Source organism: Acinonyx jubatus, chromosome E1 (genome assembly GCF_027475565.1).
Source record: "Acinonyx jubatus isolate Ajub_Pintada_27869175 chromosome E1, VMU_Ajub_asm_v1.0, whole genome shotgun sequence".
Classification (NCBI taxonomy): Eukaryota; Metazoa; Chordata; class Mammalia; order Carnivora; family Felidae; genus Acinonyx; species Acinonyx jubatus.
In genome coordinates, this window is record NC_069397.1 from 42,569,549 (window position 1) to 42,596,648 (window position 27,100).

Sequence of the window (27,100 nt, forward strand, 5' to 3'; positions counted from 1 at the left end):
ATTCAAAGAATTCTTAAAACTAAACAATAAGAAAACAACCCTAATTAAAAAGTGAACATGGGCACCTGGGTGTCTCAGTTGGCTGAGCATCTGACTTCGCCTCAGGTCATGATCTCATGGTTTATGAGTTCAAGCCCCGCATTGGGCTCTCTGCTGTCAGCGCAGACCCTGCTTCAGATTCTCTGCCCCATCTCTCTCTGCCCTTCCCCTGCACACTCTCTCTCTCTCTCATAAATAAAAAAACATTTTTTTAAAAAGCGAACAGAAGATCTGAATATTCACCTCACCCAGGAAGATATACAGATGGCAAAGAAGGATATGAAAAGATGGTCAACATCATATGTCATTAGGGAATTGCAAATGAAAACAATGAGAGAATGCTACGTACCTATTAGAATGGCTAACAAAAGGAACTCTTATTCATGGTTGGTGGAATGCAAAATGGTAGAGTCACTCTGGAAGACAGTTGGGCAATTTCTTACAAAGCTAAACTTAATCGGTATTACCATAAGATCCAACAGTTGCAAATTAGGTATTTACCCAAATGAGCTGAAAACATGTCTACACAAAAACCGCACACAAATGCTTATAGTAGCTTTATTCATAAGTGCTGAAACTTGGACGCAAATAAGATGACCTTCAATTAAAGAATGAATAAACAAATGGTGGTACCTTCACATAATGAAATATTATTCAGTTATAAAAGGAAATGAGCTATCAATCTATGGAAAGACATGAAGGAATCTTAAATGCATACTGCTAAGTGGAAGAAGCCAGTCTGAAAAGGCTACATACATATTGTGTTATTCCAACATATTACATTCTGGAAAAGGGAAAACTATAGAGACAGTTAAAAGATCAGTGGTTTCCAGGAGTTTACGGGGGGTGGCATAGGAAGGAGTGATGGACACGAGAGTCACAAGGGAATTTTAGTTCAGTGAAACTATTCTGTATGTTACTGTAATCGTAAATACGTGACATATTGCACTTGTCAAAACCCATAGAACTGTATGATGCAAAGGGTAAACACAAAGGATATAGCTGGATCAGTAAGAGAAAAACATGTAGGCAGCTTCTAGAAGAATCTATGTGAAGGCTTCCTATGCTCTCCTTCTTATGAAGGGTCACACATAACATACTTTCCCTCCAGCAGCAAAAATGCAGTTTCACGTGTGTGCCCAGGGAAGCCCATTAAGCCCTCAGTGCCCAAGGTTTTTTATTGGAGGCTTGTCACATAGGCACTCTCTGCCTAACAACTCTCAATATACCAGACTCCCAGAAGAAAAACAAATATTCACCATAAATCGCATTGTTTGCACAAGTCTAGGCACAGTGACTTAGGCTTATCAGTTGATATTGGAGGGAACATTCTGAAATCCGAGTTCCCGTATGCCAGCCAAGTGCCACCTGGCAAGCAGGCTCTTGTAAAGATCGCAGACTTAGGTTTGCTGTGTTAACTCTTTTCTGCACAGTCTATTTAATAAGACGATCTGCTACAGCATTCTCTCTAGTCATTATATCGTCTGTTTTACTGTGGACTTCTACCTTTATGATAGCAATTTCTTTGAGCAGCATCAAAGCACCAAGTAATAATTACTACAAAAGTATGTCACCTATCCTTTAGTTTTACCAGTTTGAAATCTCTGGTTTGAAATCTACCAGTTTGAAAGGGCAATGTTCAGTCACTTGAACCAATATTATATCTGTTAAGGACTTGGATCTTTCAAGAGAAACTAAACTAATTATTGCATATTTAGCCTACTATGTCCCTTTTCACTTTTAAGACAAGACCCACCAACAAATAATATTAAATCAGAGTGTGGTACTGAAGTTTCCAAATGATCTGTTTAGGATATGGACCCTTCTTGAACTACAGAAATTGTAATTACAGAAGTAGAATTCTTCTCCACCGGTGAAGGAAATAGAGTCCCTGGATTGAGAGTGATATGATAGTAATCATATCTCCACCATGGATAGTAATATGGGGAGAAAGTAGCAATAGTCCATTATTAGTAACCAACTAGTCAAAACAATATTGGATACTTTCAGGTAGCAGTAGAGGTTATAATTGTATATAGTGCTGTCAGATTTAAATATGATCTTAATGTGAGATCTGAAGATGTTTTGACTAACTTTAGAAACGGCTGTTTCTCTGAAGCAAGGAGGATATAGCCAAGGCTACTGAATTAAGGGATAATCTATAATAAGCAATGGTCTTTGTGTATTGATGTGCTATGTTAATGCTCCTGAAGTGTCGCCTGACCTCATGCACTGATAATCTAGAATGAATCAATCTGACTCTTGTCTTGAAGGGTACTCTCTTTCTCAAAACAAAAATTTCACATAAAGAGCAGTTTATAGTTTAAAATTATTATTAAACATACAAAGAAACAAGTCACCATGAGTAAGACCCCCATAATGAACAACAGTTAGCAGATGAGCAGAGATTGTAGATTTTGTTTTTTTTATTTTTATTTTTTAATGTTTATTTATTTTTGAGACAGAGAGAGAAAGAGAGCATGAACGGGGGAGGGTCAGAGAGAGGAAGACACAGAACCTGAAGCAGGCTCCAGGCTCCGAGCTGTCAGCACAGAGCCTGATGCAGGGCTCGAACCCACGGACTGCGAGATCATGACCTGAGCCAAAGTCGGACGCTCAACCGACTGAGCCACCCAGGTGCCCCGAGATTTTAGATTTTGGAATTATCAGACCAAAAATTATTAAATAAGCATGCTTAATATAGTTTAATAATCAAAAGAGAGGCTGGAACACATAAGTAAAGAGCAAGCAATTTGGTAAAGAACCAAAAAGACTTTTGAGAGGTGAAAATAGTAAAAATTTAAAACATTTGTCCGTTTCTTCCAGATTGTCTGGTGTATTGGCATATAAAATTTCATAATACTCTTTTATAATTATTTGTATTTCTGTGGTGTTGATTGTAATCTCTCCTCTTTTACTCATGATATTATTTATTTGGGTCCTTTCTCTTTTCTTTTTGATAAGTCTGGCTAGGAGGCTATCAATGTTATTAATTCTTTCAAAGAACCAGCTCTTAGTTTCATTTATCAATAATAGCCAAACTATGGAAAGAGCCCACGTGTCCATCAACTGATAAATGGATAAAGAAGATGTGTATATATACAGTGGAATAATACTCAGCCACCAAAAAGAATGAAATCTTGCCATTTGCAACCATGTGGATAGAGCTAGAGTGCGTTATACTAAGTGAACTAAGTCAGTCAGAGAAAGACAATACCAGGCATATAGCACAGAAAGACAAAGAAACGGAGACTAGGAAAGAGAGGTTACGAGACACCGAGGATAGATAAGAAAATCTTATATATATCTATTTGGAATTCCAGGAAGAAAAGAGAAAGAAAGCAAGACAGAGGCAATATTTGAAGAGAACTTTCCAGAACAGATAAATAGTATAAATCTAATGAAGCCAAGTGACTCCTAAGCAGAATAAATAAAAAGAAATTTATACTAGACATATGCACTTGAAATATGCAACATATCTAATTTGTGAACTAAAAGGTTAGGATTCTAGGCAGCAAACTTCAGAGGTTCCCTTTATACTGATTTAAACAAAAGGCTTCCTTAAACCAAAATTGTTTTTCCTTCTTAAAGTTACAAAAGTATAATAATCAAAAGATTATCTACCATAAAAATAGTACAAAACAAAAATTACTGTGGAAGCCTGAGGACCTGTTTTGAAACATACTTTTTAACAAGTATCACTATGTGTATTTTTATATATATTATATTAATTATTAATTCATATTAAGGCATGTAATCTTTGTACCCTTCTCGATTTATGTGCCTAACATTATACTGCTCCTAACATAATTACAATTTCAAACCATCAGGAGAACTACTTACATTTCTATTTTGTGAAGAAAAGACCCAAATTATTATTTTACTTTTTATATATTTATAAACCAGCCAAGGTGATAATCAATTTTAATTTTGGGGGGTGCCTGGGTGGCTCAGTCAGTTGAGTGTCCGACTTCAGCTCAGGTCATGCGTGATTTGATCACATTCATGAGTTCGAGCCCCACATTGGGCTCTGGGCTGGCAGCTCAAAGCCTGGAGCCTGCTTCAGATTCTGTCTCCCTCTCTCTCTCTCTGCCCCTCCCTACTCATGTTCTGTCTCTCTCTCTCTCAAAAATAAATAAACATTAAAAAAAAGGTTTTTTTTATTTTAATTTTTTTGTTTGTTATAGATTATGTGATTCTTAAGTACCGATGAAATTATCTTAATGGCACATGCGTAAAAATATTGCTAGTTAACAGCATTTGATTGTAATCAAACTCACTAATTTTGTGTTCTTCGCAAGTTCTTTTTTATCACCATTTCTGTCTTTTCTAGGAAAGCAAGTTGATGTCAGTGATGTAGACAGTGCTCTGAAAGACATGAAAGTTGAGGTCACAGACAAGGAATACTTTAATTTAGTAAAAACTCTACCAGTTGATGGTAAGGATTTAAAATATATATGTATACTTCAAGGGGTTTAGACTACTTGCCTGTGAGATTTTCTTGTAAAATGCTGTCAGATTGTTATAGGTTGTTGTGTTTTATTTAATCATTTTTGAAAACTTTTAGCATTATTTAGAATAATTCTAAATAATTATTTTAGAATAAAACTAAAATTTTAGTTTTTATTTTAGAATAAAAACTAAGTGACCCAAAAAATCAGGGTCATTTCATTTTCATTATGGTAATCAATAGCTATTTCCCTTAATCTTGCCAATAAGATAGGTGTATTGTTGTCCTTAGTTCCATTAATATTCCTGAGAGTAAGTGGAAAAATGTAAAAATGGAAAAAGAAAGAATGTAAGGAAAGAAGTCAGAGGTAAAAATAAATCAAATGAGATATGTTTTATAAGTTTTAAGCCACTAATCCTTGCCTTTTATGCAAAAGTGAATAAATTTGCCTCATTAAAAATCTTTCTCCAAACCAACTTTGTCACTATTTGAGAGGAAATTAGGTACATTTCAGAAAAATCATTAAAAAGTCTATTTTTTTGAAATTATGGAAATAGGGGGAAAATTGTAGAATATTTATTATTTAGGTGAATCTCCCTTATTATTTTTCTCTGACCATGAATCATGTCTTTTCTTAGAGCTGAAGGAAAGGTGTATCAAAAAAAGCTGCTGGATGGTGTGAAGGCTCTTCAGAGTGAGTGAGAAGTATGACGAGAAAACAGATATATCTGTGATATTCTCTTATTTTTCATATACACAGATTTATTTTTATTACATTAAAAATTTCACATGTGTATTTCCCAATATTTATGGATATGTGATATATGCCATAAATCCCTAGGAAATTACCCAGCCCTTTTCGAACTTGCACTATGTTGATATGAACAAAAAGATAGTCTGAGGATGAGACTCTACATCTAGTCTTAAAATTGACCCTCCTTATACCGTTGACTAGCTTTTACTGGACCTTAAAGTCTTCATGAGTAAAGTGATAACCATTAATATACATGAATTAGTAAAGAGTTTTTCTACATCTCGGTTGTTTTTATGATAATTTGTCTCTCCTAAGGAGGAAAGGTGGCTATGAATAACCTCGTCCCATTTCTGGAAAATATGGGGATTAAGCTGTCACACGAAGAACTTGAAGATTTTTCACAAAACCTACCAGTTGATGGTAAGCATTGTATATAAAAATGCATTCCCTTTAGGACAGCTTGGGTTTGAGAGTATCCATAGACCAGTGATAGTGTTTATTTAGTATCAACAGGGCATTTTTTAAAGGATGTGGCTGAATTCAAGTTTCACGTGAAAGTACATCCTGTCTCTTCTTTAAGAGAGTGTTCTACTATGAATAATTAAAATTGGTGAGAGTACTGACAGACCATTCTCAGATCAAAGAATAAAGAAGAAAATGAAAACAGAATGAGAAACATTCAAAAGAAACACTAAACAATAAGAGAACAGCCTATGATGAAGAATGATTCAAATTGACTAACGGTTGGGGTGCCTGGGTGCCTCAGTTGGTTGAGTGTCCGACTCGATTTCAGCTCAGGTCATGATCTCATGGTTCATGGGTTCAGGCCCTGCATCAGGCTCTGCGCTGACAGTGTGGAACCTGCTTGGAATTCTCTCTCTCCTGTTCTCTCTGCCCTTCTGCTGTTATCTCTCTCTCTCTCTCTCTCTCTCTCTCTCTCTCTCTCAAAAAATAAATAAAAACGTTTAAAATGTTTTTAATAAAAATAAATATAAAAAATAAAAATATTTAAAACATTGACGGATGGTTATTTCCAGTATATATGCCTCAGCTATTCTGATATAGTCAGAAAGACTAAAAAGGGATAGAGAGAAACATAATAAGAATTTTAAAAACATACTAGATATCAAGCATAATAATACTATTACAATATGTTATATATAACATGAGATTAAGATGTTGAGAATATTAATAAAATGAACATTTTTCCAGCGTAAAATAAATAAATTACCTATGTTGAGCAAAGAAGTGAAAAAAATCGAGAGACCAATAATAATAATTGCAAAAACCTATCAAATAATTGCATCTATCAACTGTCCACCACCACCTATCACTCTAACAAAAGGTGACAGGCACAGAGAGTTTTAGGAGTAAGTTCTTTCAAATCTTCAATTTATTTTAATACTATCTAAACCGGTCCAGAGGTTTCCAGTTTGAGATGATGAAAAAACCAAAATCTGTCTAGTTTTTCTTTCCTCCAATACCTAACAAAGTGAACAAGAACAAAGAGCTACAGGCAGAATTGAAGGTCTGATGGGAAGCCCAAGAATACCATCCCATGCACAGATCTGTGGTTTGGTTAAATGTCTTTACCGAGTTCATTCTACTTAACTAGAGCAACGAACCCTGCTGGGACATTAAACCAAACCTCAGATATGGGAGCAGGGCTCACATATAATGAAGACCATGTAACATATCACCACACTCTCCGATTACAATAGAAGTGAGTAGAACAGTTTTCTTGAAATGCATCTAGCTGAAGAAAGCTAACTGGTCTGAGATGCTATCAAAAGAGCAACTAAACATTGTTACATTAAATCCTGAGAATAAAATGAAAATCTGAACACACCTGCTGAAGTATATGCAAAATGAAAAGAAAGGATATGGCACCAATTCTAGCATTAGCACAGCAGAGAAAAATAGCAAAAGAAAAATAAGGAAAGAAGATGGAATGGAAGGAAGATAGCATGCAAAAAACAAATAACCCCATCTCGTAGTAATATAGTCAGTTTAACCTAAGGAACAACCAAAAAGAAGTACTTGACAATTAATTCATATTACGGAGCAATTTCATGGATTCAATAAAACTAGATCTCAAAATGAGAAGGTTACATAACATGGTGGCACCAAAAGAGACAGGGGCACCTGGATGGCTCAGTCGGTTAAGCATCTGACTTTGGCTCAGGTCATGATCTTGCAGTCCATGAGTTCAAGCCCTGCATCGGGCTCTGTGCTGACAGCTCAAAGCCTGGAGCCTGTTTCAGATTCTGTGTCTCCCTCTCTCTCTCTCCCCCTCCCCTGCTCACGCTCTGTCTCTGAGAAATGAATAAACCTTAAAAAAAATTCTTTTATAAAAAAAAAAAGAGAGAGACAAGGGTGCCTTGGTTGCTCAGTCGGTTAAGCATCCGACTTTGGCTCAGGTCATGATCTCACAGTTCAGTGAGTTCGAGCCCCTTGTTAGGCTCTGTGCTGACAGTTCAGAGCCTGGAGCCTGCTTCAGATTCTGTGTCTCCCTCTCTTTCTGTTCCTCCCCTGCTTGTGCTCTTCTCTCAAAAATAAATAAAACATTAAAAATGTTTTTTTAAAAAGAGAGAGAGACAAACCATGAAACAGATTCCAAATGATAGAGAAAGAACTAAGGGTTGTGTCATAGACTCTAAGTCTGAAGTTCTCTTTTGACCAGCAAAAGAGTGGACACAAGATTAAAGCAAGAGATGGATAATGTCTGGGGAAAGACAAGAGCCCCGAATAAGGGCCCTTGCCCCATATTGATTCAGATCAGAAGGCTTACACCCAAATGTAATGGGTGTGTACAAAGAGACAAACTAGGAACATTAACTTGGGGACGTGAGGGAAAAGGGGGGTTTTGAAGATATACAGTGTTTGGGGTTTGGGTCAATATAAAACAAAATCTGGGCACCAGGCAGATGGGTAGGTGGTTGTTAACAGCAGACAGGGGGCGCTCTTTATCATACCTGTTTATCTTTGCCAGCCTAGGGGATAAGGCAGATAGGGGAAATAACCTCAGGGTTAATAAGGCACCTTTTCTTACGTTAACCATCTCCCGCTTGGGGCTGCTTTGCCTGCAGCACAGCGGTCCATAGTCCAATTCACCAATTTACCTAACCTGGCCCTATTCTCCAGTGAAAGCAGATTTTCTGCTGTAGTACTAACTTGGGGGTGCTTCCACCCTGAATATCTAATCTTGCTCATTTCATATACCTATCAGGGGCGCCTGGGTGGCTCAGTCAGTTGAGCATCCGACTTTGGCTCAGGTCATGATCTCACAGTCTGTGGGTTCAAGCCCCGTGTCGGGCTCTGTGCTGACAGCTCAGAGCCTGGAGCCTGCTTCGGATTCTGTGTCTCCCTCTCTCTCTCTGCCCCTCTCCTGCTCATGCTCTCTCTCTCTCTCTCTCTCTGTCAAAAATAAATAAACATTAAAAAAAAATTTCACATACCTATCTATTGGGCACCTTTGCACCATACCTATTTTAGGCCTTTGCCTCTCCCTCTCTATTCTGGGACCTCTGCACCCCCTCTCTATTTTGGGGTGCCTTTGCGCCTCCCTATTCCTGGCAGCTTTGTGCCTCCCTATTTTCAGGATGTCTTTGCACCCCCCTATTCTTGGAGTGCCAATCTAGTTTACCCAAACTTGGGTGTGAGCGTTTTATGACTGTATTTCTTTATGCCTTGTTAACCCATTGGTGTAAACCTGGGGGATTCCTAAGCTTATCCGCACAGGGTTGCTGGAGGGAAGGTGGGGAGGGTGGGCTAAACGGGTGATGGGGATTAAGGAGGGCACTTGTGATGAGCACTGGGTGTTGTATGGAAGTGATGAATCACTAAATTCTACTCCTGAAAGTAATATTACACTATATGTTAACTAACTGGAGTTTAAGTAAAAACTTGAGGGGTGCCTGGCTGGCTCAGTTGGTTTTAAGCATCCGACTCTTTTTTTTTTTTTATGTTTATTCATTTTTGAAAGACAGAGAGAGACAGAGCACAAGCAGGTGTGGGGTGGAGAAAGAGGGGGACACAGAATCTGAAGCAGGCTCCAGGCTCTGAGCTGTCAGCACAGAGCCCAATGCGGGGCTCGAACTCACGAACCGCGAGATCATGACCTGAGCCGAAGCCGGACGCTCAACCGACTGAACCACCCAGGCACCCCTTAAGCATCTGACCCTTAATTTCAGCTCACACCATGATCTCACAGTCCTGAGATGGAGCCTGGCTTCAGACTTACGATTCTTTCTCTCCCTCTCCTCTGCCCATCCCCCTCTCATGCACACTTTCTCTCAAGATAAATTTTAAAAAACATTTAAAAAAATTAATTAAAACTTGAAACTATAAAAAATAAAATTAAAAAATAATTAAATTTTAAAAATAAAACAAGGGGAATTGCCTAACTAAAGAAACAAAGTACTAAGCAATCATTATAGAATTACTAAATAAATTATAAACATCAAAGTAAAAAATAGATGTGGCTGAAATCTTATTGACAGACTAAGAGAACTTAAGATAATCACAGTAAAAGCAGAGGGAAAAGATTAATGCTATCAGGAATTTAAATTTTTTTAAATGTTTATTTATTTATTTATTGAGAGAGAGAGAGAGAGAGAGAGAGAGAGAGAGAGCAAGTGAGCAGGGGATGGGTAGAGAGTTAAAGAGACAGAGAATCCCAAGCAGGCTCTGTGCTGTCAGCACAGAGCCCTATGAGGGGCTGAAACTCACAAACTGTGAGATCATGACCTGAGCTGAAATCAAGAGTTGGACATTTAACCAACGGAGCCACCCAGGCACCCCTAATGCTATCTGGAATTTAAATAAAATCTTAAAAAAATATATTAATGCTCTCTGGGAAGATCTTTTATGAAGACCAATCTTTTTAATGTAATTTACCTGCCTAGTATAAGTGTCCTAAGACGTATGTAAACCTCCAAATCTGTTTTGTCAGTGTATTTAGAAAATACACAAGAATCTTTACAAACCTAAAAATATAAACTTGTGAGCACTAAAAAAAAATGTTTAATGATTAAAAGTCAGAACTTCCTACCTCTAAATTTTAAAAGCTGTCAACTGGTCAGGAAAATGCCAATGGATTTGGAGTCAGGCCATTCAACAGAGATCTAATGACTGCATACCTATTAAGAATACATTTCCCAAAATCCTCTCAGAAAGGCAACTGTAATGGAATTAGTTCTAACAGAAAAGATTCAAGAGAGTTAAGTGCAGAGTAGGATTTTTTTTCCTTAACAGAGAAGTGAGTGGAGCAGGTGAGTGAAATAGGTAAAGGGGATTTAGAGTAGAATTATCTTGATGAGCACTGAGAAATGTATAAAATTGTGTAATTAGGATATTGTACATCTAAAACTTACTGAATGTTAATTACACATGAATTTTTTAAAAGGAAGGGAAAAAGTAGAAAAATGACCCCCCAAAAGTGAGGGCTTCTCATTTTCTGTCCTCTAAAAAGAATACAAATAACATCATCTAGAGTCTAACATAGTGGCTTCGTTTTCAAAATGCATCACTGTATTTTCCTCATAAGGCAGTTATACATTATAAACCTTGAGCATATAACAGTCACGTGATTTTTTCCGTAAGCCCGCAGACTTCCACAAGCCTCCAGGAGCTTACAGCCAGACTAGTCCCGAGGTTTCACATATTAAAGCTTTCTCCACAGCCACAAGTTTCTTTTCTTGTTGGGGTTGTTGAACACAAACTCTTCAACTTAGACCAATTCTGTTCCTAAAAGTGTTAGCTGTGCTTTCTTTTTGATGAACACTCTGACTCCATCTTGAACAACGTCCCCATCGGAATCTACTTTTGTTTTGGTATATTCTAGAATATAAGAAAAGCTATTACAATCCCTGGTTTGAACACAAACTTTCACACCTATGTGTTCAAACTTATTTTTGAGAAGTTGTTTACTGCTGAAAGTGTCAGAGTAGGGGCAGGTGGGTCGGCCTGCATCTTCCTTTTCCTCACAGTCCAAACAGTGGCTTGGACTAACAAAGTTAACATCATCTTCTTGGTGTTCTGGTGTCCTAGGCTGGCTATTGTATAATTTTCTAGGTAAAGCTTTGCATTTAATGCAATGGATTTATTTTTAGGTATTTTTTATACTATTGAAAATGGTATATTTAAATTTTTTTCTTTTTCAGTTTGTTGCTGATACATAAATATATTGATTTTTGTGTAATGACCTTGTACCCAGCAACCTTTCTATACTTTTATAAATTATAATTATCTGAATATCCTCCTGAGTTTTCTACATATATAATTATGTTTCCAAATAATGGCAGTTTTCTTTTCTATCATTATGCCTTTTATTTCTTCATCATGCCTTACTGCTTCAGTTAGAATTTCCAGTATAGTATTGTAAATGTGATGATAGCGGACATCCTTACCTCATTTCTTTTCCTTTTTTTCTTTTAGAGAGAGAGAGAGAGAGACAGAGAGAGAGAGAGAGAGAGAGAGAGAGAGAGAGAGCGCACAAGTGGGGGCTGGGCAGAGGGAGAGGAAGGGAGAGAATCTTAAGCAGGCTCCATGCTCAGCACCACGGCTCGATCTTAGGACCATGAAATTGTGACCTGAGCTGAAATCAAGAGTCAGATGCTTAAACGACTGAGCCACCCAGGAGTTCCTACTTCATTTCTTTTTTTTTTTTTTAATTAAAATTTTTTTAATGTTTATTTATTTTTGAGAGAGAGAAAGACAGAACATGAGTGGGAGAGTGGCAGAGAGAGAGGGAGACACAGAATCTGAAGCAGGCTCTGAGCTGTCAACACGATGTGGGGCTTGAACCCATGAACCATGAGATCAAGACCTGAGCCGAAGTCGGACACTCAACCGACTGAGCCACTCGGGTGCCCCAGCCTGCCTCATTTCTGATCGCGAAGAGAAACGTTTCCATATTTCACCATTAAGTATTACCTTATTGAAGTTTTATATATATAACTTTTATCAGATTAAAGGAGTTCCCTTCTATTCCTATTTTGCTAAGAGTTTTGTCTTATTTCTTTCAACAATGTTTTGCAGTGTTTGAAGTATGATCTTTGTACTTCTTTTGTTAACTTTATTCCTAGGTGATTTATTCTATTTAGTGCTCTTCTAAGGGACACTTTCCTTACTGTTATTTTTGAATTGCTTATAGCCATTACTTTTTAGTGTGTTGAGATTTGGCTTTATAATCCAGTACATGGTGATTTTTGCTAAATATTCCCTATGTGAAAAAATATGCATTCTGAAATTATTGGGTACGGTGTTGCCTATATCTCCATTAAATCAACTTTGTTACATTTCTTGTTCAAATATCCTAAAGTCTTAAGGATTTAATATCTTAATATCTGCTTATTCTATTAACTCCTGACAAAGATGTATCAAATCTCCCCCTGGGTGCCTAGATGGCTTATGACTCAGGTCATGACTCCTAATTTGTGACTTTGAGCCCCACATCTGGCTCTGTGCAGATAGCGTGGAGCCTGCTTAAGATTCTCCCTCTCTCTGCCCCTGACCTCTGCTCGCACACTATCTCAAAATAAATGAACTTTAAAAAATTTCTCTCAGTGTAATTTTGGATTTTTATTTCTCATTATGATTTTATAATTTTCTTTGTTTTTTTGAGACCGTGTTAATACGCGCATACAAGTTTGGAATTATAACATCTTCATGGTGAATTAAACTTCTTTTTGTTATTACTAGAAAAGCTTTTTCTTAAAGCCTATTTTGTTTGATGTTAATATTCCTACTCTACCTTTGCTTAGTGTTTGTATGGTCTATACTTCTCCATCCTTTTACTTTTGACTTCTCTGAATCCTTAGATTTCAGATATTTTAAATTCTTAAATTTTGAGCCTTAGATCACTTCCTTGATGAATTTTACCTAGCATATAAGTAAGAAATAATTTCCACGTTACTCAACTCTTCAAAAAACATAAAAACAAGAAACACTTGCCAGTTTGATTTATGGAACTATCATAATCTTTATACCGAAATTTGATGAAGACAACACAAAAAAGGAAAATCACAGGCTAATCTTTGTATAAACAAACAATGCAAAAATCCTAACCAATTAGCATGCAAAAACCCTAAACAATTAGCAATCTGAAAATCATTTTTGCAATATTAGTGGTAATTATGAGATTACCGACATATTTGTGTTTAAATCTACTTTTACTGAATTCCCGTTTTTGTACCACATGTTCAACTTTCTGTTTCCTTCCATTCTTGCCTTCCTTTTGGACTAATTATTTTTTATTTTTCTTGTTAATTTAGGAGCCTCAAAGGTGATTGTAGAAATTACAATATGCATCCTTAATCTATCATAATCCGATTTTATTTTGGATTTTTCTCCTCATTCAAGATGATACTGTTTTTGTTTTATACAATGTTTTCCCAGAATTATTTATATATTATCATTTCATTTCTTCTTATCCTTCCTTCCCTGTTGTCCTATATTGAAAGGGAACACTGAGAGCTAAGTCAAATAAAAAAATTTTTTTCAGGCCTCTGGATGCCTCGGTTGGCTAAGTGTCTGACTCTTGATCTCCGCTCAGGTCATGATCTCAGGGTTTGTGAGATCAAGGCCTGTGTCAGGCTCTGTGCTGCCAATGTGGAGCCTGCTTGAGATTCTCTCTCTCCCTCTCTCTCTGCCCCTCCCCTGCTTCTGTGTGCGCTCTCTCTCTCTCTCAAAATAAATAAACTTAAAATTTTTTTTAATTAAAAAATTAAAAAAATATATTTTCACCCTGTACCTAAACAGTCATATAAAATTTTACAGCATCAGGAACCAAAAGAAATGTATAAATAGTTAACAGGAGAACAAAAAACCGACTATAAACAAAATAACAGAATCTGAATACAGGGGAAAAAACTGAGATGCATGAAACAAAGTGGAGGAGAAAACTTTAAAAAGCATTCTTATGTCTAAGTAAATATGATAAAAATGTAATATAATAGTCTGGAACTAAAATTCAAGATGATATCAATGTTCTAGTTGGGGGACAGGTATCATAAGTAGAGAAAGCAGAAGGAACAGTCTCATTGTTGGTCTGTGACTGCTTTTTGTCTTACAGGTGGTGGGAAGGTTGATCTGAAAAATGTGACAATGAAAATGAAAGAGTTTACAGGTGAGTTTCTATGACACTGAAACCCTAATGCTTTATAATAAATCATATTTAAAATTTTATATTCCTAGTAGTCTATTGTCCGTATTAATTTTGCCATTTTACCCAGTTATTATAAAATATAAAATATTTCTGCCTGATAAAATCCATTTGATCTTGGATTATCTGTTTGAAAAATAAACTATAAGACTTGCTTTTGATAACATGTCCTATGTACTGTACAGATTTTTTTCTCATATATGTATATATGTCTTCACCTACATGTAAACAGCTAAATTTTAGGTAAGCACATGAATAAATAAGGTAAAGTTTTGGAAAGCTCAAGATAATGTGGTTTTGTCAACAATCAATTACATAAGTCAATATAAGATCTCCTGCCATAATCATTTCTTTCGGCAATTCATTATCCAATTTGGTAACTAGATTTTATTCTGTTCATTATCCCCCAAATTAAGGGAGCCTTTATTATATCAATAATTTAGGAACAAATTTGCTTTGACTTCTAATGACACACTGTATTTCCACATTCCATTTTACTTTCACTCTTTAATCCCCAACTGGGAATGATGCCATATAAGCTATTTTAAGTATAGTTAAAAGTACATATCATATAGGCCAATAACATTTTCTTATGAACCTCTTAAACTTACATAATACTGAGTAATTAATTTCTATAATTTTCACCTATAAACCTTCTGTATTTTCAAAGGAGAAAAGATTGATGCCACAGATCTGAAAAACATTCTTGGAGACATGGGGATAGAAGTCAACGATAAGGAATGTCTGGAACGACAAAAGTTACTACCCGCTGATGGTGAGCTGCATCTGTGACCTCCAGAGAGTTCAGTTTAATGGTTCTATTTATGATCTTTATATTTTAAAGTGACACATGTTCAGGTATTTGTTACCTGCACCCATCCTCCAGCTCTTGCTTGAACAGTCTCTTACTCTGTACTATTCAAGTACAGAGTTCAGCTGTGAAAAAGAATCCTTTTCCACAAAATCAGTATTGACGAAAGATGTTACTGATGATTTGGGAAGGGAAAGGACAGAGGGATTTATATCTTGTCTCAGTAAACATTGCAAAAGTCCTCATAAATTCCTGTTCTCTCCCAGAGTTACTGTTCCTTACATTGTCCCTGGGGGGTTCCCTTTTCCTAATCCTTATCCCTCTAAGAGCTGAACCCTCAAAACTCCCCCCTCTGTTAAGCTCAATTGCTTTTTTATTAAGTTTTTATTTTAATTCCAGTGTAGTGAATATACAGTGATATATTCATTTTAGGTGTACAATATAGTCATTTCAACAATTCCATACCTCACTCAGTACTCATCACAAGTGTACTCCTTAATACCCATCACCTATTTCATGATCACCCCACTCAGCTCCCCTCTGGTAGCCATCAGTTTGTTCTCTATAGTTAAGAGTCTATTTCTTGGTCGGTCTCTCTCTCTCTCTCTCTCTCTCTCTCTCTCTCCTTGTTTTGGTTCTTAAATTCCACACATGAGTGAAATCATATGGTATTTGTCTTTCTCTGACTAACTTATTTTGCTTAGCATATATACTCTCTGGCTCCATCCATGTTGTTGCAAATGGCAAGGTTTCATTCTTTTTATGGCCGAATAATATTCTGGTGTGTGTGTGTGTGTGTGTGTGTGTGTGTGTGTGTGTGTGTGTGTATTTACCATATCATCTTTATCCATTCATCTCTCTATGGACCCTTGGGCTGCTTCCATAATTTGGCTATTGTAAATAATGCTGCTATAAACATAGGGGTGTATGTATCCCTTTCAGTTAGTGTTTTTGTATTTTTTGGGTAGACATCCAGTAGTGCAATTCAAAGGGTAGTTCTATTTTTAGCTTTTCTGAGAAACCTTCATACTGTTTTTCCACACTGGCTATACCAGTTTGCATTCCCGCCAACAGTGCAAGAGTGTTCCTTTTTCTCCAAAACTTGTTTCTTATGTTTTTTATTTTAGCCATTCTGACAGGCGGGAGATGATATCTCATTGCAGTTTTGATTAGCATTTCCCTGATGATGAGTGATGTTGAGCATCTTTTCATGTGTCTGTTGGCCATCTGTATGTCTTCTTTGGAGAAATGTCTGTTCACGTCTTCTGCCCATTTTTAAATTGGATTATTTGGTTTTTGAATGTTGAGTTGTATCCATTCTTTATATATTCTTAATACTAACCCTTTATTGGATATGTCATTTGCAATTATCTTCTCCCGTTTAGTAGATTGCCTTTAGTTTTGTTTATTGTTTCCTTCGTTGTGCATAAGCTTTATATTTTGATGAAGTCCCCATAGTTTATTTTTACTTTTGTTTCCCTTGCCTCTGGTGACACATCTAGAAAAATGTTGCTATGGCTAATGCCAGAGAAATTACTGCTTGTGCTCTTTCATAGGATTTTTATGGCTTCAGGTCTCACATTTAGGTCTTTAATCCATTTTGAATTTATTTTCATGTATGGTGTAAGAAAGTGGTCCAGTTTCATTCTTTTGCATGCGGTTGTTTAGTTTTTCCAGCACCATTTATTGAAGAGACTATCTTTTCCCCATTGGATATTCTGATCTCCTTTGACAAAGATTAATTGACCATATAATTGTGAGTGTATTTCTGGGTTTTCTATTCTGTTACATTGATCTATGTGTCTTTTTGTGCCAGTACCATACTGTTTTGGTTACTACGGCTTTGTAATATAACTTGAAGTCCAGAATTGTGGTACCTCCAGCTTTGCTTTTCTTTTTCAAAATTGCTTTGGCTATTTGGGGTCTCTTGTGGTTCCATATAAATTTTAGGGTTTTTTTCTAGTTAAAAAATGTGTTGATATCTTGATAAGGATTACAATAATGTATAGGTTGCTTTGGGTAGTATAAACATTTTAAGAATATTTGTTCTCTCAATCCATGAGCATGGAATGTCTTTTCATTCATTTGTGTTTTCTTCAATTTCTTTCATCAATGTTTTACAGTTTTCAGAGTAGAGGTCTTTCACCTCTTTGATTAGGTTTATTCCTAGGCATTTTGTTATTTTTGGTGCAGTTGTAAATGGGATTGTTTTCTTCATTTTTCTTCCTACTACTTAATCATTAGTGTATAGAAATACAACAGATTTCTGACTATTGATTTGTATCCTGTGACTACTGAATTCATTTATCAGTTGTAGTAGTTTTTGGTGAAGTCTTTAGGGTTTTCTTTTTTATTAGTATGTTTTATTTAAACTTTAACAGTTCCCCCTCCCTTTTTTCTTGCCATTTATTTATTAAAGAAACTGGGTCATCTCTTCTAATATTTCTTACATTCTAGATTTCATTGATTACATCTCCAGGGTGTTCCTCAAATTTTTTTTAATGTTTTATTTATTGTTGAGAGAGAGAGAGAGAGAGAGACAGCACAAGTGGGGCAGGAGCAGAGAGAGTGGGAGACACAGGCTCTGAAGCAGGCTCCAGGCTCCAGGCTCCAAGCTGTCAGCACAGAGCCTGATGTGGGGCTTGAACCCATGAACTGTGAGATCATGACCTGATCCAAAGTCAGACACTCAATCAACTGAGCCACACAGGCAGCCCTCCAGGGAGTTCTTTAAATGTTCCTCTACCACCTACACATTCTGTACACTAGGCAGACCTAAACACTTGATTAGATTTCAGGTTTGCTTTTTTTCCCCAGAAAGAATATTTACACCTAGTATCATGTGCTTCATATTGCATCACATGAGGAAGTGCATTAGCTTGTATCTCTTTTTTTTTTTTTTTTTTTTGGTTTTTTTTGTATCTCTTTCTATATGATGTGAAAATATACATCTGGACTCTGATGATGTCATTCTGATCCCATCCATCATAATATTTTCTGTCAGCCTTTTACCTAATTAATAGTTTTAGCAGCTATTGATAATCACTACTTAAACCCATTATTTCACTTGGAGTTACAAAATGGTAAAAATTCTTCATTCTTCCTGCATCTATTAACTAAAATACTTCTGAAAGAATTCTCTCACTAAATTATTTGGATTTTTACTTTTTAAAAATCTGAAGTCTGAATCATTTACATCTTCAACTTAAGAACAATGACTTAATTATTAGATTTATACAAAAAGAAATCAATGTTCAGTCTACAAATTTAGAAAAATATACAACTGTTTGGGTAACGACAAACATCCATATACTGGTATTGCAAAGCTCTTATTACAAGAAGAATTCTTATTCCAGTTCAAAGACTTTTTCAACAAGAAGACTATATGACAGTCTTGTAATTTAGAAGTAACTATGTATCAAAATCTCTTGGGCACCTGGCTGGTTCAGCAGGCTAAGCGTCTGACCCTTGATTTTGGCTCAGGTCATGATCTCACAATTCATGAGTTCAAGCCCCACATCAGGCTCTGTGCTGATGGTGCGGAGCCTGCCTGGGATTCTCTCTCCCTCTCTCTCTGCCCATTTCCCACTTGCTCTTTCTCTCTCTCAAAATAAATAACTTAAAAAAAAAGAATCTCTGTACATCAACAGATGAAGTAAAGATAAGCACCTGTGGGAAATGCTATGTGAATATCTCTGAATCAAGAACAATATCTTGCTAGTAATGAAAAGACTGCAGACCCTGGCCACCCCCATCCCCCCCCAAAAAAAAAGTTGTTCAAAAGCATGTCTGGAGATTTTGAACAAATCCAGACAAGCATGAAGAAGCGTGTCTGGAGCTGAGCCATGGTGAGGGGTATAGACAAGACTTGTCTACAGAAACATAGAGGGTAATAGTCAGACAACAGGTGCTCTGCTCTCTTAAGACTACAAAAAGAGGCAGCTCAAAATGAGCTTGCACACTTTCTTTCCTGGGGTCTGCTCAGCAATGAAAAACCACAAGGCTCCGGGGTTTTCTATATAGAGTATTGTGTCATTTGCAAATAGTGAGTTTTACTTCTTGCTTACCAGTTTGGATGCCTTTTATTTCTTTATGTTGTCTAATTGCTGTGGCTATGACTTCCAGTACTATGTTGAATAAAAGTGGTGAGAATGGACATCCTTGTCTTTGTTAGCCATGGAGTTTTCATATGTGACCTTTATTATGTTGAGGTGTGTTCCCTCTAAAACTACTTTGTTGAGGGCTTGTGTCATGAGTGGATGTTGTACTTTATCAAGTGCTTTTTCTGCATCTAGTGAGATGATCATACGGTTTTTATCCTTTCGTTTGTTGATGTGATGTATGACGTTGATTGATTTGCGAATATTGAACCACCCTTACATCCTAGGAATAAATCCCACTTGATCACGGTGAATGATTTTTTAAAAGTATTGTTGGGTTCTGTTTGCTTAGTATTTTGTTCAAGATTTTTGCATCTATGTTTATCAGAAATATTGGCAGTGGTGTCTTTATCCTGTTTTAGGATAAAGGTGATACTCACCTAATAAAATGAATTTGGAATTTGTCCTTCTTCTATTTTTGGAATAGTTGGAGTAGAATAGGCATTAATTATTCTTTAAATGTTTGATGAGATTCACCTGTGAAGCCATCGGATCCTGGTCTTTTGTTTGTTGAGAGTTTTTTAGTTACTGATTTAATCTCCTTGCTGGTAATCATTCACTTCAAATTTTCTATTTCCTCTTGCTTCCATTTTGGTAGGTTATATGTTTCTAGGAATTTATCCATTTCTTTTCAGTTGTCTAATTTGTCGGCGTATAGTTTTTTCTAATATTCTCTTATAATTGTTTGTATTTATGTAGTGTTGTTTGTTATTTCTCTTCTTTCACTGGTGATTTTGTTTGTTTGAGTCCTTTCTCCCTCTCTCTCTCTCTCTCTCTCTCTCTCTCTCTCTTTTGATGATGAGTCTGGCTAGTTTATCAATTTTGCTGATCTTTTAAAAGAACCAGCTCCTAAAAATCTATAAAGAACTTATCAAACTCAACTTATCAACTCAGTGAAGAAATGGGCAAGAGACATGAACAGATACTTTTCCAATGAAGACATGGCTTCCAATGAAGATGGCTAACGGACACATGAAAAGATGCTCAACATCACTCATCATCACGGAAATACAAATCAAAACCACAACGAGATACCACCTCACGCCTGTCAAAATGGCTAACATCAACAACTCAGGAAACAACAGATGTTAGTGAGAATGCAGAGAAAGAGGAACACTTTTGCACTGTCGGTGGGAATGCAAACTTGTGTGGCCACTTTGGAAAACAGTGTAGAGTTTCCTCAAAAAATTAAAAATAGAACTACCCCATGATCCAACTGCACTACTAGGTATTTACCAAAAGGATACAAAAATGCTGATTCAAAGGGGCACATGCACCCCAATGTTTTTAGCAGTACTGTCAACAATAGCCAAATTATGGAAAGAGCCCAAAGGTCCATCGACTGATGAATAAAGAAAATGCAAAATATATAGACAATGGGATACTATTCAGCAATCAAAAAGAATGATCTTTTGCCACTTGCAAGAACGTGGATGGAGATACAGTGTATTATACTAAGGAAAATAAGTCAGAGAAAGATAAATATCATAGGATTTCACTCATGTGGAATCTAAGAAACAAAGCATGTGAACATAGGGGAAGGGAAGGAAAAAATAAGATAGAAACAGAGAGGGAGGCAAATCATAAAAAGATTCTTTTAAAAAATTTTTTTTATTGTTTATTTATTTTTGAGAGAGAGAAAGACAGAATGTGAGCAGGGGAGGGGCAGAAAGAGAGGGAGACACAGAATCTGAAGCAGACTCCAGGCTCTGAGCTGTCAGCACAGAGCCGGACATGGGTGAACCCATGGACCTTGAGATCATGACCTGAGCTGAAGTCAGACACTTAACCACCACCCAGGTGCCCCCCATAAAAGATTCTTAAGAGAGCAGGAAGCAAAGCATAAGAGAATCTTAATGGCAGAAAACAAACTGAGGGTTGATGGAGGGAGGTGGGCGGGGGATGGGCTAAATGGGTGATGGGCATTAAGGAGGGCACTTGTTGGGATGAGCACTGAGAGTAATATGTAAGTGATGAATCACTAAATTCCAACTCCTGAAACCATTATTACACTATATGTTAACTAACTTGGATTTAAATAATTTTTTTTTTAAATTAAGGGGCACCTGGATGGCTCAGTTCATAAGGCATCTGACTTCAACTAAGGTCATGATCTCACAGTTTGTGAGTTCGAGCCCCACATCAGACTCTCTGCTTCAGCACAGAGCCCACTTTGGATCCTCTGTCCCCCTCTCTCTCTGCCCTTCCTCCATTCATTCTCTCTCTCTCTCTCTCTCTCTCTCTCTCTCTCTCTCAAAATAAATAAATCAACTTAAAATCTTAAAAATAAATTAAATAAATAAATAAATAAAATTTTAAAACTTAAAAAAAAATTTTAATATGAAATTTATCGTCAAATTGGTTTCCGTACAACACCCAGTGCTCATCCCAACAGGTGCCCCCATCAATGCCCATCACCCACCCTCCCCACCCTCCCACCCCCGCATCCTCCCATCCCCCCATCCCCCCATCAACTCTCAGTTTATTCTCAGTTTTTAAGAGTCTCTTATGGTTTGGCTCCCTCCCTCTCTAACTTTTTTTTTCCTTCCCCTCCCCCGTGGTCTTCTGTTAAGTTTCTCAGGATCCATATGTTTTCACAACATATGGTATCTGTCTTTCTCTGTATGACTTATTTCACTTAGCATGACACTCTCCAGTTCTATCCACGTTGCTACAAAAGGCCATATTTCATTCTTTCTCATTGCCAAGTAGTATTCCATTGTGTATATAAACCACATCTTCTTTATCCATTCATCAGTTGATGGACGTTTAGGCTCTTTCCATAATTTGGCTATTGTTGAAAGTGCCACTATAAACATTGGGGTACAAGTGCCCCTATGCATCAGCACTCCTGTATCCCTTGGGTAAATTCCTAGCAGTGCTATTTCTGGGTCATAGGGTAGATCTATTTTTAATTTTTTGAGGAACCTCCACACTGTTTTCCAGAGAGGCTGCACCAGTTTGCATTCCCACCAACAGTGCAAGAGGGTTCCCGTTTCTCCACATCCTCTCCAGCATCTATAGTCTCCTGATTTTAATTTTAAATTTTAAGAGAAAGAAAGAAAGAAAGAAAGAAAGAAAGAAAGAAAGAAAGAAAGAACGAACGAACGAACAGCTCCTGGTTTCACTGATATGTTCTATTGAAGTTTTTTTAGTTTTTATATCATTTATTTCAGCTCTAATCTTTATTATTTCCTTCCTCTTTAAGCTCAGTTTCTGAAAGGATGCCAAAATTGTCTCCTCTTTTGTTTATGAATATTATTTCTCTTTTCCTTTAAGCACAAAGGAAGGCATCATCTTCCTAAATAACTAAATGGCATCTTCTTAACAAAGGCCTATCTATACAAGTAACTCTTATACCATCTCCTAGAAAATTAAAATTTTAGACATTATTATACCAGTTTGGAAGTTAGCAAAACCTTCAAGCACAAGCTTTATGGGAGCAGGTACCAGCAGTTGCAAAATGAGAAAGGGTGAGGGGAACTTGAACAGACTGCAGGTGAAACTCCTCCACCATATGGGAAGAGAAGGCAGCATTATTTTGACTACAAAGATGAGTCTGGGTTTCCAAAGCCTCCATCTATGACACTGCACCGTTATGATGAAGTTATGATGAAGCCATGAAAACCAAGGCTGAAGCTACTATCCCTTTGATTCCTGGAAGAGGTGAGGATTTTGTGGGTCAGAATAATTTTGATGATGCTGACCAACTGAGGATTTTCATGTTAACTCTTTTTCATGGCATGCCCCTATAACTGGATTGGGTTTTTTATGTCTTTTTCTTGACCACCTCAGCCACAGAAAGGTATGAGACCATTCTAGGATTTGGTCTCTCTCAAATTAAGTGGATCTTGATTGTCAAGTTTTATACCTATTTCTCTGGGTATTTTGATGGTCTATCCTGAGCTTTGGCAGGTGTTCCTGATTTTAGGCTTTGTCCTGTTTCTCAGACCATTTGTCAATTATGAAAAAGTTCAGGAGATGCCAGAAATGATCTCAAATCTCCCCAGGACCAGAGTTCTCTTTATTTACTAAAGATGTTTTCTGGCAAAGGCCTTCCTGCATTTATGAATTCTCTCTCAAAAAAAACAAGAGCACGCCTGCAGGAAGTGAACCAGATACAGAAGATGCAGAACACAGAGGAATAATCACCTGCTTTTCAGAAATTAAGTGCTGTTGGAAAAGAAAAAACGGTACAAGCAAATTCCTGTTGTTACTCATTAGGTCACTGATCTGACAAACTTTGGGAGTAAGAAGTAAAGGAAACAATGGAAATGTGATAGAAATAAGAAATGAGAGGAGCCAAAAACAGAAGAGTAAAGTATGGGTATGTGAGCTTCACCTCTGTAGCATATGAACCAACAGTTGCCTTGAGAGTGAAAGAGTAAAGTAGATCTAATAACAACAACAGCTCAAATTTGTTGAGCCCTAATGATGTGCCAGGTTCTGTCCTCACCACACACAATGATGACAGCTGGTGCCCATTTTACAGAGGAGGAAACTGTGGCACAGAAAGGCCAAATAATTTGCTTGAGGCCACAAAACTAGTCATCACCAGAGCAAGAATTTGAACCCAGGCCATTTGAACCTCTAAACCATACTACTACTCTATACCATAGCGAGAACTGTTTTCATTGCTTAACGTCATCATGATTTGAAGGTTAAAGTGGATAGATTTCTAAAGTCAGTCACACAAAGGAAAGTCTGACCCCTGTATCTATTTGTGACTCATTCTCTATCCTGAACTGTGCCTATTCTTTCAGATGACAACAGAGTTTTTCAGAATAGATCGCTGTCAGCTTTGAAGTCTTTCAAAGGTAGGTAGGAAATGTACTGAGAAACTATATAAAATTGACATCTTTAATCTTTGTATTTGTATTTTTTTCCTAGTGATGAGATCATGATTCCTCTGCCATTCCTTCTATATATTAATCTTTTTTTTTTTTTGGTGCTATATATGCTTGATCTCAGGATCAGACTCAAAGGAATCAGTCCTAAGTATCTCCACAGTTGTCTTTCTATGCACTTTTGGATAGGTCTAATTAGACTTGCAGCCTTCACCATGCTGAAAATAACCATCATAATGTCAACTGTGAATTGTTAGTTTTCTTCTATTTTTTTTCAATATTAAATGTGCCATGTGCTCACTAAATATAAAAATATAAAGAAAAGTGGTCATCCAATCATGACCACTGTTAATATTTTAAAGCCCTATATGGTTAAAATAGCAATAATCTCATAGAGTCACAAGTGCTCTGAAATTCCATTGGAAGACTCCATAAAAGACACCAATGTGCTAGTCTTGGTAAGTCAAACATATTCTTCTAGTGATGAAATACATTGTTATCGCTATAGGTAAGCAATTAGATAAAGTGGTTGGCTTGCCTAAGAGCCACAATATACAAAAAATTGTATCTAATACTAGAATCACATTGACTTAAGATGCTCGCAGCATGATAGGTATAGGGGAAATGAATCCATCTCCTGGAATAACAAGTTGATGTCCATCTGGGTTGACTCTATTTATGTACTTGCTGACTGCGGAATGTCAGAATCCCATGCATTATTTACATTGTTCATTTTATGTATATTTTTACTGGGCATATGATTTTAATTCCTATATGTTAAATGATTGTATGATATAACTTCACCCTATAAAATAATGTAATTTTTTAATAAAAACACCCTATAAAATGACACTATTTTCCTGTGGCAATCACCTTTGTAACAGCTATGGCTATGTACTTTTCCGTGGAATGAAGATATAATGGTTTGCTTACCAATACCCTGTCATTAGATATTGAAATTCTGGGTCTTTCTTTCTTTGTTTCTTTGTTTCTTTCTTTCTTTCTTTCTTTCCTTCTTTGTTTTCCTTCCTTCCTTCCTTCCTTCCTTCCTTCCTTCCTTCCTTCCTTCCTTCCTTCCTTCCTTCCTTCCTTTCTTATTTTAAGTAAGACTGTAATAAACATTTGTCTCTCCCCTGTGGCATAAGCTTTTCCAGCATTCCCAAAGGTGGCATTAGTGGGCTATTACAAAAATTTGGAAGAATCACGGTAGTTACTGCCAAACCATTTTCCAGTAAGGTAATTCCAGTTAACATTCTGACTAGCATCCAGACCTATTCAGAGTTGATTTAATTCATCAGCACAAGAAGTATTTTTCATATTGTGTCTTTATTGTTTTTTTTTTTTACATCTCCATCCCTTTCTAAGGAGGAAAGATTGATGCTAATAACCTGAACACAGTTCTGAGGAACATGGGGATCAAGCTCAAAAATAAGGAATTTAAAAATGTGATACAAAATCAACCTGTTGACGGTGAGCATTGTAAATAATTACATCACCTTTTAGGGGAAAACTTAGAATCTTGGGATCATGTATAAGAATTTCTAAAACTAGATTGATTTGAGGAGTTTAAGATATTTTTAAGAATCATGAAGAAGAACTTGGTCTTTTTAAAATTTATTTATTTATTTTGCGAAACAGAAAACATGTGCCTGCAAGTGGGTGAGGGGCAGAGATAGAGGCAGAAAGAGAATCCCAAGCAGGCTCCATGCTGTTAGTGCAGAGACTGATGCAGGGCTCAATCCATGAACCATGAGATCATAATCTGAGCAAAAAATCAAGAGTCAGACACTTAACCAACTGAGCCATCCAGGCGTCCAAAGAACTTGGTCTTAAACTAAGAAGAAATCCTGTCTTTTTTCATTTCTATTCATCTGAAATTATCATCCCACTCAACAGTGATTAGTGCAGAAAGGTTATTCATAGCTGTTGTCATGCCAGAGAATGGTAGAGAGAAACAAACATGGGAACAGTGGGGAAAATGAATGAATGACTAACCAAGGGAGCCTGAAATAATTGGGAGAAAAATATACATCTTGGAAGTAGTAGAACATCATTAATATTTCCACCACTAATATTATATCCAATAACCACATGTCACCAACATTTTGAGATAGATACAGGAGTTGAAAACACTCAAGAAGTGTTAATGGCAAATAGAGGGAAGATGCAAAGTCCCTTGCTCAGTATCTGTGCTAGATGCAAAGTTCACCAAAAACAAAACCAGCTGGCCTCTATAAATGATATATTTTGCCATGCTTATAAGAAAGTATCTGGAGATAGTACGTTTGTCATATTCAGACCCTGTGTTCAAGGAACATGACCCAAATGCCATTGTCCTTCTTACTAATAAGGAATCAAGCACTCAAAGCAGAAAATACAAATTTAAGGTGAACGCAAATTATTTAGTAGAATATATGGACTTTCACTGGGCCCTAAGTCCCAATTTTCCTAACATTTATGTCATGGTCTGAATTTTTTATGTTTTGTATTACAGCTGATGGAAATGTTTCTCTGAAAAAAGTGATGAGTGATGTGAAAGCAGTTACAGGCAAGTTACAAGTTATCATAAAGATTAAAATTCTAATTCTTTAATGACATTTTCCTGTTTTCAGTGAACACATAATCCATAAGTATAGTACTCATTTCCATGACTCCACCTCAATGAAGTAGCTAGAATATTTCCAATACCATTGCATCAACACATGGTTGTTTCCTTATTCCTTTACCGTGCCTCCTTACTTGTTGAGATAGCACTATTCTGAATTTTATATTGTTCATTATTCTTTTTAAAAATAATAGTTTTATTACCTATATAATAATAGCATAGTATTTCATTTTGCTTCATCTGCCTCTATAAAAATGCTATCACAAAT

At 36.6% G+C, this 27,100-nt stretch overlaps 1 protein-coding gene and 2 pseudogenes across 9 annotated transcripts in view; 2 read left to right on the forward strand and 1 right to left on the reverse strand.

Moving 5' to 3' along the window:
* LOC106978664 (uncharacterized) overlaps window positions 1–26,878 on the forward strand; it is a 139,021-nt gene extending 112,143 nt beyond the window's left edge. For 5 of the 9 annotated variants that reach the window (XM_053211954.1, XM_053211958.1, XM_053211960.1 and 2 more), the window contains 8 exons: window positions 4,373–4,477; window positions 5,130–5,183; window positions 5,559–5,663; window positions 14,320–14,373; window positions 15,080–15,184; window positions 24,144–24,197; window positions 25,593–25,697; window positions 26,722–26,876. In XM_053211954.1, the coding sequence (XP_053067929.1) occupies window positions 4,373–4,477; window positions 5,130–5,183; window positions 5,559–5,663; window positions 14,320–14,373; window positions 15,080–15,184; window positions 24,144–24,197; window positions 25,593–25,697; window positions 26,722–26,819 (680 nt within the window). In that variant the 3' untranslated portion in view covers window positions 26,820–26,876. Of the gene's footprint in view, window positions 1–4,372; window positions 4,478–5,129; window positions 5,184–5,558; window positions 5,664–14,319; window positions 14,374–15,079; window positions 15,185–24,143; window positions 24,198–25,592; window positions 25,698–26,721 lie in introns of all 9 variants that reach the window. The other 4 variants (XM_053211959.1, XM_053211955.1, XM_053211961.1 and 1 more) reach the window with 1 other exon arrangement.
* LOC106978665 (iron-sulfur cluster assembly 1 homolog, mitochondrial-like) lies at window positions 10,648–11,267 on the reverse strand (annotated as a pseudogene).
* On the forward strand, window positions 15,260–24,136 carry LOC113597917 (NEDD4 family-interacting protein 1-like; annotated as a pseudogene).
* Window positions 26,879–27,100: the final 222 nt, after the last annotated feature.